General features: G+C 39.8%; 1 protein-coding gene across 1 annotated transcript in view; it reads right to left on the bottom strand.

Annotated features, from left to right (window-relative positions):
• Positions 1-2,982: 2,982 nt before the first annotated feature.
• MASP1 (MBL associated serine protease 1) overlaps positions 2,983-10,763 on the bottom strand; it is a 152,659-nt gene continuing 144,878 nt past the window's right edge. Inside the window, exon 16 of the mRNA XM_068281227.1 lies at positions 2,983-6,129. Coding sequence (XP_068137328.1) covers positions 5,939-6,129 — 191 coding nt within the window. The 3' untranslated portion in view covers positions 2,983-5,938. The remainder of the gene's footprint in view (positions 6,130-10,763) is intronic.

Genomic DNA, 10,763 nt, shown 5'->3' with positions numbered 1-10,763 from the left:
AATAGATTTCTCATGTAAAAGGGGGTATCAGCTACTGATTGGGATAAAGTTCAATTCTTGGTCGGAGTTTCTCTTTAAGCTATTTTCATGCGATTGTGTGATATGTGGGGCTTTCTGTGCAATGCTACAAACAGGCAAGCTTTCTGCTGTTCTCTCTGTGATGATAATGAGGTCAGAAAAATCACAAATTAAGGGGGAGAATGTCAGTAACAAGACAGCTATATTAAAAAAATTCTCTTGTTTGTACTTAAAGCACACCTGAAGTGAAAATAAACGTATGATATACTTGTATGGACAACATTCTTGTTTTCTGAAGCACTTAAACAACCAAGAAACAGTGAGAGACAGCTTCAGATAAGGTTTTACAGCAGGAACGTTCAAAGGTTCATTAGCTCTGCTCTGTTTTATAGTTTAAAATACGGAGTGTGGTTTGTAAACTCTGCAATTATGACAGAACGATGCAATGTTATTAAAAAAACTATATAACTGTTAATACAAATAGGAGACTGTTCTTTGCTACTAATGTATCTGTACTAACATACAATTCATTATATCACTTTTTTTCACTTCAGGTTTGCTTTAAGCAGCCATAAAAGCTTACACTATTAACAAAAGCATTAACTATCTTAGAAGAAATGAAAAAGCATAATCAACCTCATATAGCACAGTGTTCTTCAAGTGAGGTACTGGTGATACCCCCTGTTATGCCTGTTGTTGTAAAACCAGTTAAGATTCACGCACCTGAGGCTGATTTACTCATCTTGAGCAAACTTCCCCAAGGTTAGTGGGATGCAGAGGGAATGACTGCACCAGGCACTCTAGACCCGAAGGGCTCACAGTAACAAATATCATATCTATGCAATGTCATCTGGATCAGACAGTATCTATGCAATATGTACTGTACATGTTGCATAGATATTCTATGTTTTTATGTCTCTATGTGTCCTTGTTCTAGGGGCAACCTGGAACAAGCACTAGGAATTGATATTAGTTAGTCTATAAAGTGAGGCTTCACTCCTGTTTTATTTACAACTTTTAAATGTCCTCAAAACTTCTTCCCTGGCTGAAAATGTGAGCCAGCAGCATGAGTCACTGTATCAGACTGATAAGATAGACAAGAAATACAAGGAAAAGCAATCTGCAACACTTTGGTTGCTGAATTACAAGCTCTAGCATATGTGAATATTCATTTTCAATATAATGTATTTAGAACTACTGTCTACCAAAGAATGTTTGTTTTGCCAGAAGATAGTCTTTAAAGCGGTTTAAAACTCTGACAAAATTTTCAACAAAAATGTGTTTTCCTACTTTTTATAACCCATACAATTATCATATTTGCTTTTGTGCACAAGTATGAATATTCATTTAGATATTATAACTTCCCAAAGTTCAGTTAATTTACTTTGAAAGCTGCTGGTGCATTTTATTTATAACTGTTGTCATTCTGTTGTAAATGCTGCCAGCAGTTATTTCTGATCTGTTTTTCACTTCAGCACTCATCAGCTGAAGTCCTGCACAGCCAGATAATGTTTACATAAATGTATCAAGCAAATAATGTGTACACAAGATAAGATTATAAGCAGTTTGGGGTTCTCCCTGCAGAAGAAAGAGTCAGCCCTGTGATGTAACCCTTTGAATACTGTTTTACTAAAAAAAAATACTAAAGTGTTAGTATATTATATGCTGTAAATAATATTTTAGAGCAAAGAAGAAATTCTGGTTTATATTCCGCTTTAATCAAAATCTAGATGGATGAGTATTGCGGCACGGGATGGCATGCGTCTGTGTATTGATTTAAATTTTTAAATGACACCAAGCTCACTCGGCTGCATGCATAGCAACCAAATGTGGAGAAGATCAAAGGTTGGTAGATAGCTGAGCTGTGCAGTTTAGCTGCATGTCTGAACTAGACCCATGGCACTTCTCTGTGCATTCATTTTCACATTTGTAATTACCCTTCTAGTCCCTGTTTCCCATCTCTTGATTACCATGTTCTTCTGCAGCCTAGTTCTCAAGCTTTTTGGGCATTTGGTCCACTTTATAGACTAATTCTAACAAGCACTCAATCTACAGTATATGATTGTCTATTCTTGTAAAAATGTTTCAGTTATTATGTAAATTCAAAATACAAAGATATTTTATATTATTTTATATATTATGCGGATGGGCAGGGCCATTGGATGAATGATAATTTCAACTATATCACAGTGACAACTTTCTTGTAGGTATTAGATTTCATGTACTATATACAGTATTTTACACTAATGAAGACACCTTTTTTGTACTAATACATTTATTGTAAACATATAAACCCTTATTAAAGGATGACGTTTTTTCATCATAAAATCAAAGTCACCATCAATTATGACTGTAAGCACAATCTTGATTAAAACAACATGAATACAAAACATATAAAACAGCAAACAACATACAGTTAATGTATTTTAAATTAAAAATTCCAGTAACAATATAGGTATCTATATTTAATTGAAGATGGACAGTAGATGACACTCAGTGTTAGCAAAAATCAAGTTTCCGAAAACTCTTGCACTTTCCTACTGTTCACATAAACAAACATTAAAACATCACAAATGTGTTTACGTTCTGTGAATTGCGGGCATACCTGATGCATCGCTTATCTTGAGAGAACCATAGCTTATTGTCTGAACAATTCCACTCACATAACCTTTGAGAGGACAAAATTATCTGCCAAAGCCTAGAGTGCTTCACGTGCAGCTTGTCTGTACAACAGTCTTCCCATTCCATTCTGAAAGTGTGAATGACTTCAGACAATGGGTTTTAATATTTATTCGTAGTCATATAGAGTTGAACTAGGATTTCTTACTACTTTTGTTGTCAGTAAGCCAGTAAGTTGTCAGTGTTTGTGGTAGAGGGCTTGTTCAAATAGGACACACCAAAAGGTTTTGAGGCAGAGTAACTCCACTTTTGAGGAAAAACAACATGCCCTTTAGAAGGACTATACACATTGTAGTGGTTGCCTTATTCAGTGAAACATTTTGACAAGTGAAAGAACAAAGCATTAAATCAATATATCAGTACTTATACATTACATAATGGTCTAGCTGGGCTTCAAAAATAGATTGTGAAGGGATCTTAGAAGCCTGTTAAAGAGAAACTCCGACCAAGAATTGAACTTTATCCCAATCAGTAGCTGATACCCCCTTTTGCATGAGAAATCTATTCCTTTTCACAAACAGACCATCAGGGGGCGCTGTATGGCTGATATTGTGGTGAAACCCCTCCCACAAAGACATTCTAAGTACGTACTCTTGGCAGTTTCCTGTCTGTGAACCCTGTTGCATTGTGGGAAATAGCTGTTTACATCTGTTTCCAACTGCCAAAACAGCAAGCAGCAGCTACATCACTTGCCAGCAGTAAAAATATCACCATGTGATAAATGTCAGAATATAAATCAGGGATTTAAAATATTTTACAATGGGCAAACACTGAATAAATCATTTATACATAATTATTGTAAAAATGAAGCACTTTTTTATTACATTATTTTCACTGGAGTTCCTCTTTAAGCAAAATTTTATGGAAAGTCTCTCAGTGTGTAGCACATCTGGAATAACGAGATATATTTGAGAAGGCTTGTTCTATTTGGGATACAGATATTTGTGGGTGGACTTGACCATTGATCTATATACTTTCTTATATAGTCTTAACTATTGATCATACGTTCACAATAGCATACTGAATTGCCAGCTAACATTTTTCCATTCTGACAATGTATTATTTATTTATGTATTACATTTATTTATTACATTAAGGTGCTTATTTACAGTTTATGTAACCCTTTATTACAGTTGACAGTTTTACTAATCCCTGAGAAATAATGTGTTTCTGTGAGAAAACACCTACATACACCTGTGAAAAAGTCAATAGGAAACCGTGTCTGCGAAAGAAAGTGCAAGTTGCACTTCCCATTGCTTGCAGCTTACTGGTATTTATTCAGTAGCTGATCCTACTCACCACTAGAAGGTGCTGTTGAAAGACAGAGCTTGCTTATTCAGCTAAATGCATAGCCTATCTTCCATTTTTGACCATGATTGACCACTTTGTAAGATGATCATTTTGAATGTGTAATCTCTTGGAGGTGCATACTATGGACATCCAACTTAATACTTCTTAAAAGTAATACCTAAAAATCACAGTAAACTTCATAAAAAATCCTCACCTGTTTTCTGTCTTTGTAACATTTTGCAAAATAAGTGTACTGAAAACATAAGGTAAATTGGGGTGTAAAGCCATGGCTGTTAATAGACACTTTAGGATTTTATTATGCCTCTTGATGTGAAATCTCCCATGAAATGGAACACTTCCTGCAGAAATCTAAAGGTTTTTTAGCCTGGGATATGAAAATAGGAGTTAGGAGTTTGGAGCTGGGCAGTTTTGCTATGGTTGCAAGGAAGCATCCTGTATAATAAAGTTCCTGTCGCTGCGTCGTCCTCTGTCCATGTGTCTCTGCATTGTGCCTGGCACGCATGCGCAGCACACGGGTGGACTTTGGACAGTGAAGGCGTGGGCAGGCGTGTGAGCATGCATGGGTCTTGGCTGTGCACTTGCGCAAGTTGGAACCTGCTCGTGTTGCCGGGGGGGGGGGGGGGGGGGGGTCGAGGCCAAGGCCTAGTGCCGATTTTTTGACGGGTGGGCCTTTTTACTCGTAATCTAAATAATATAGTATGTTTAGAAAAATAGCTGGCTACAGACTGACCTACATTTTAATAGCATTAAATCTGAAAATAGTTTGTTTCTCAATTATATAGTAGGATTATGTTTAAACAAAAGTAAAATTAAGTCTTAAATTCCATCTTGTGGCACACCACTCCACATAGCAGCAACACTAGCTCGGTAGAGCAGCCTGCTTTTACACCGTCACACTTTCTGATGTAAGACCATAAAAATGGCAAAATAAATAGCTAGCATTTATATTTTCATGATAGTGTACAATTTGTAAGGGCATTAAATCATTTCCTGTTTTGATGGCTTCATCATCATGAAACAGTCAGAAAAAAAATTAGTACATCTTATTTCAAGTTATAAGATTTTCCATAAGGTTTAAGACATAATAATAAAAATTATGTGGTCCTTAGCAGGTCATAAAGTTATGTAAATACAACCTCAGATGAACAACAGTATATAACAAATTACACTGTGTCATATTATTTAACAAAAACTAATGAAGAAAATTCAGTACACCCTTACCACTTCCAAAGGAATGAAGATAATAAGTAGCAGCCAGGTGTTACTAATCAAAACAAAATTCAAATTCACCCAAAGGTCAGATTGTGTAATACTCAGAGAAATTACAAAAGACTCAAGAGCTACATCTTAGACTCTACAGGCCATAGTTAGCATGTTAAATGTTAAAAGTCATGACAGTACATTTTGAAAAAACGCTGAGCCTGTGAACCATGGTTTGTACAGCTTGTTTACAAGGGTTGCTGGGAAAAAGCCTCTCCTCTGAAAAAAAGAAAACCCATGGCCTGGGACAATCAAACAGGTGAGTATTTTTTAAATCCTACATTTTTTTGTATTTAAATATTCTACTTTGTATGTGTAGTGATAGTATTTTTCTCTCTGACTGCCTAATAATATATTATTCTCCCCCCTCATCCCATCTGTGCTAAGGTGTTCCATTGTACACCGATCACAGTTCCTTCTCCTCCCATAGCAACAGGTGCGCCGCCAGACTGCAGACTACTAACGTAACCATGATCCCTGCCAGGCAACAGTATCTATTAGTGTGTATGCAGACTGTGCATGAATTTGAAACCCCTGAGTGTAATGTTTTTCACCTGAGGTTAGATGTAAACAATTTTAGAACCTTGTAAGGACCAGCTGATTTTTATTGTGCTGATATGTAAGACCTTAGAACTGAAAGAGCATGTACTTTTTATGACTGCATGTCATCTTAATATTTAACTCCACTTTTTGCTTTTATCCAGTTTTCTTTGTTGTACACATTTGAATACACCCCATACTTATCAGTCTCCCCACAGCCCACGCCCCAGGACACTGTTCCCACTAGACTCCAGCTTTGTTTGTGATGACTGTAAGTGACCATTGGGCCTCCGGAATCACCAGAGCATGCGTCCTTCCCCCCTAAAATAAAATGGAAATGGTTAGTTTACAATGTTCAGTAACAATACTGGACAAAACATACTGACCTTTACATAATAACACAAAGGACAAATTATTCATAATAATACAAAGGAGAAAAGCCCAGAAGTAAATCCCAAATTAAGAAGATAACATTTCTAAGCTTAAGCCTAGAATAAGCTTGGATAATTCATGTCACTGCCTCTCAGTGGAATTCTAATGTAATCTAATTTAATCTAATGTAAAGTTTTATGGTAAGACCGGCATGAGTAACACAATGATATTGCAGGGACTTGACACCTGAAGCTCAAAGTTCATGGAGCACAAACATTTCATGCTGTTTTATCAGGACGTTTATCATTGGCATCTGTTCTCCATGGAATGTTTTTTGCACTCTTTCAAAATCAGTGTTGGCAGAATGGCAGAAGAATTTTTCTTTTTTTCATTTATTTTTCTATATTAACACCTTTGGAAAGAGTGGGGAAAGTAAAAAAGCTTTGTCTCAGTCCTAATTGTGGAGATTTCTTCTCATATCCTGTCTAGTGGTGGGCTGAACTGTTTAGCCGGCGAATAGTTCACAGCGAACAAGGGGTGTTCTAAATTCCCGTCTAACCCCATTTTTTTTTCTAAAAAAATTTGCGTTCGTAGTTTTCCCATAGACTTCAATGGAAAGCCAGCAGCCGCCAGTTTTAATGGTTAATAGCAAAGCCTCCTAACATGCTAGAAACACCACATTTTCAGGGTATGTGGAGGGGGACACTTGGTACAAGAGGACATTTTTTCAAAAAGACCTTATAGTTTTTGAGAAAAATCGATATTAAAGTTTCATGGGATAAAACGAGTATATTTAAATGCGGTAAATGACAGATAACGTAGCAAACCTAACAGTAGTTTAAACTTACATATATCAAAAGAAAGAGCAATGAGTTGCATGACGGGGTTTGCAGGGGGCAGTGTGTGGCATTGGGTGTGCGGAGACCTTCAATCAAAGTAACAAGAAAGTCGCAAGATAGAGGATAATGGCGTGGGACGTTTTCCGAAGATATTGGCGTGGGAACATTTACTTAAAGGTAAAGGTAAGTATTTCTGGTTAATTAAGAAAATAAAGGACTTTTCCCGTTGTTGTGTTTTTATTTCATTTAACCCTTTAACCCTTTGTGGAAATGGGTAAGGGGTAGTTTGCACCCCTATACTCATTTCTCCCTTCTTAAAGGGGACTACCAGATGCCACCATGAACAGGGCATCGGCACCCCCCACCTCCTACTGGGGCACTGGAGGTGGGGAAGAGCCCCTTGTCCATGGATTGGACAAGGGCTCTGGGGAAGAGGGGGAGGCTTGGCCACCCATCTCCCCTGGAGTCCCCCATACCATGGACCATATGAGCTGGTATAGCTCAGGGTGTGAAGCCCAACTCGGCCGGGGCATCGCATTCTGGCTATCCCAGGCTGCATGGGGACAAGGGGTTAAAGAGGCTCAGGAGGGGGGCCCCACATCATTTTTTTTTAAATTTACCACACTCAACATTAAATAAAAAGTTTCAAAAAATAGGTACAGTTGCCAGGGATCTTTATACAGCCATATTGCGGCTGTATAGCGTTCCCTGGTCAAAGCGTTGCAACTTTGGAGGGGTTTCCCGGGGGTCCGTACGCACTGCATAAGATCCCCCTGGAAACCCCATCATGAAATTCATTGCTCTTTCTTTTGACAAATGTAAATTTACACTACCTCTAGGTTTGCTACATTATCTGTCATTTACCGCATTTAAATGTATTCTTTTTTCCTATGAAACGTTAAAATCGATTTTCTCAAAAACTATAAGCTCTTTTTGAATTTTTTTTCCTCTTGTACCCACTGTCCCCAGTGTTGCCAACCGCCCGTAAATTTACGTTTTGTTAGAAATTTAGATGCCCGTGAATGCCATAAGGAATTCAGCAGCGTCTGTCGCTCTGTGAGCAGGAGGGGAGCAGTGCAGAGAAGAGGGAGAGCTCGGGCATAGTGGGGAAGGGGGGACATTTCCCCCCTCCTTCCCTCACCTTAGGGCTCTCCCTCCGTCGCTCTCCCCTCCAGAACTAAGTCTTGTATGGTGGCTGGCAGCGGGCGGAACTTACCTCCGTCTCGTTCCAAGCGCCGGAAGTTCTGATGCCGCTGCTCTGGACCAGACCAGACCAGACTAGCGGCAAATCCATTAAACAATCCGGCACCTGCAACGAGACGGAGGTAAGTTCCGCCCGCTGCCAGCCACCGCACAACACTTAGTTCTGGAGGGGAGAGCGAGTGAGGGGGAGCCCCAAGGTGAGGGAAGGAGGGGGGAGATGGCCCCCCTTTCCCACTGTGCCCACAGCTCTCCTTCACTGCGCTGCTCCCCTCCTGCTGGGGGCGCACCTGGCTACCTATTCTGGGGACATATACCCCTACCTACATACACTGGGGACATATACCCCTGACTACATATACTGGGCAGATACACACCTGCCTACATATACTGGGGACATATGCCCCTGCCTACATATACTGGGGACATATACCCCTGACTATATATACTGGGCACATATACCCCTGCCTACATATACCGGGGACATATACCTCTGACTACATATACTGGGGACATATACCTCTGGCTATATATACTGGGCACATATACCCCTGCCTACATATACTGGGGACATATACCTCTGGTATCATATACTCAGGACATATACCTTTGGCTACATATACTGGGCACATATACCCCTGCCTACATATACTGGGGACATATACCTCTGGCTACATATACTGGGGACAAATACCTCTGGCTACATATACTGGGCACATATACCCTTGACTACATATACTGGGCACATATACCCCTGGCTACGTATACTGGGCACATATACCTCTGGCTACCTGTTCTGGGGACATCTCTACCCCTTGCTACCTGTTCTGGGGACATCTCTACCCCTGGCTACCTGTTCTGGGGACATTTATACCGCTGGCCACCTATTCTGGGGACACCTATAGGCCTGGGGCTACCTATTTTTGGGGAACCACTGCTGTCAGATTAATTGTATTTTGGGGAACTTCTGCCAGATTATGTGTATGTTGGGGGAATTGCTGCTGCCATATTACATCTATTTTTCGGGAACCACTGCCATATTATCTGTATTTTTGGAGAACCTCTACCAGATTACGTGGATTTTTGGTGAAATGCTGTAAGATTATATGTAATTTGGGGGAAGGAGGGGGGGACACTATGGCAGAGCTCAAACATCCCTGGCAGACCTTTTACAGCACTACTAAAATCATGTATATTTGGCCCCACCCACGACCACACCCACATTCTGTTGCGTGACCACGCCCATATTTCGGTGCGCAGGGGATTTTGTCAGTAAAAACAATATTTTGTCAGTAAATTTTTAGGTATTTGTCAATAAAAAATAATGTGAAAGGTTGGCAACACTGACTGTCCCCCTCCACATACCCTGAAATTTGGTGTTTCTAGCACGTAAGGGGGCTTTGCTATTAACTGCTAAAGGCGGCCATTTGCCTGCCATTGAAGACTATGGAGATCCGCAGATTCTCTAGGTTCGCAATTTTTTGCGGAGATTTGGATTTGAAATTCGTAAACCCAAAATTTGATATTTGGTCCATCACTAGTCCTGTCTAACAGACCATTATACTAAGAATAGCTGGATTTACAAGACTGGAATAAATCTGCAATCCCGGAAAAACAGCAATTGCTAATTTACTATATGGAGACAGAAATTTTTTTTTCAAACCCTTTAGGGCCCTTTAACACTGGCGCGGTGCGGCAAAATTGCTGCACTGCTACCAGGGCCGGTTTAAGCAACAATGGGGCCCCAGGGCAAAATAAACCTGGGGGGGCCCCAACAGATACCCCGGAACAAAAATCGGCATTAAGGGACCTTTTTTGCAGCTGGTATAGTCAGGGTGTGAAGCCCCAATCAGTCGGAGATCCACATTCTGGCTACCCCAGCCTGCATGGGGGACAAGGGGTTAAAAAGTTTCAGGAGGGGGGACCCCACATAATTTTAAAAAAAAAATTACCACACTCTAGACATAAAAAAATTGGGAAAATAGGAAAAAATGCCAAGGATCTTCATACAGCCATATTGTGGCTGTATAGTGATCCCTGGCCAAAGCGCTGTGGCTGCGTATGGACCCCCTGGAAACCCCGTCAGGAAATGTATTGCTCTTTCTTTTGATGCATGTAAAATTACACTACCATTAGGTTTGCTACTAAAAGTGACAGTTACCGCATTTAAAAGTATACTTTTTTCCTTTAAAACTTTAAAATCGATTATCTCAAAAACTATAAGGTCTTTTTGAAAAATTGTTTTCTCCTCTTATTCTCAATGATCTCCTTAACATATCCTGCAAATTTAGGTTTCTAGCATTTAAGGTGGATTTGCTATTAACCGTTAAAGTCGGTGGGTTTTTACATGTGTATTTTTTTTCCTTTGAAACTTTAAAATCGATTTTCTCAAAAACTATAAGGTCTTTTTGAATTTTTTTCCCCTCTTGTAGCCACTGGGGGCCCCTACAAGCTCTGGGGCCCTGGGGCAATTGCCCCCTTTGCCTCTATGGTACCGCTGGCCCTGACTGCTACTGCATCCTAATGTCTCCCTGTGGGGGAGTT

Source organism: Hyperolius riggenbachi, chromosome 4, assembly GCF_040937935.1.
Source record: "Hyperolius riggenbachi isolate aHypRig1 chromosome 4, aHypRig1.pri, whole genome shotgun sequence".
Taxonomy (NCBI): domain Eukaryota; kingdom Metazoa; phylum Chordata; class Amphibia; order Anura; family Hyperoliidae; genus Hyperolius; species Hyperolius riggenbachi.
Note: the sequence above shows the minus strand (reverse complement) of the source record. Positions and strands in the feature narration are given on the sequence as shown.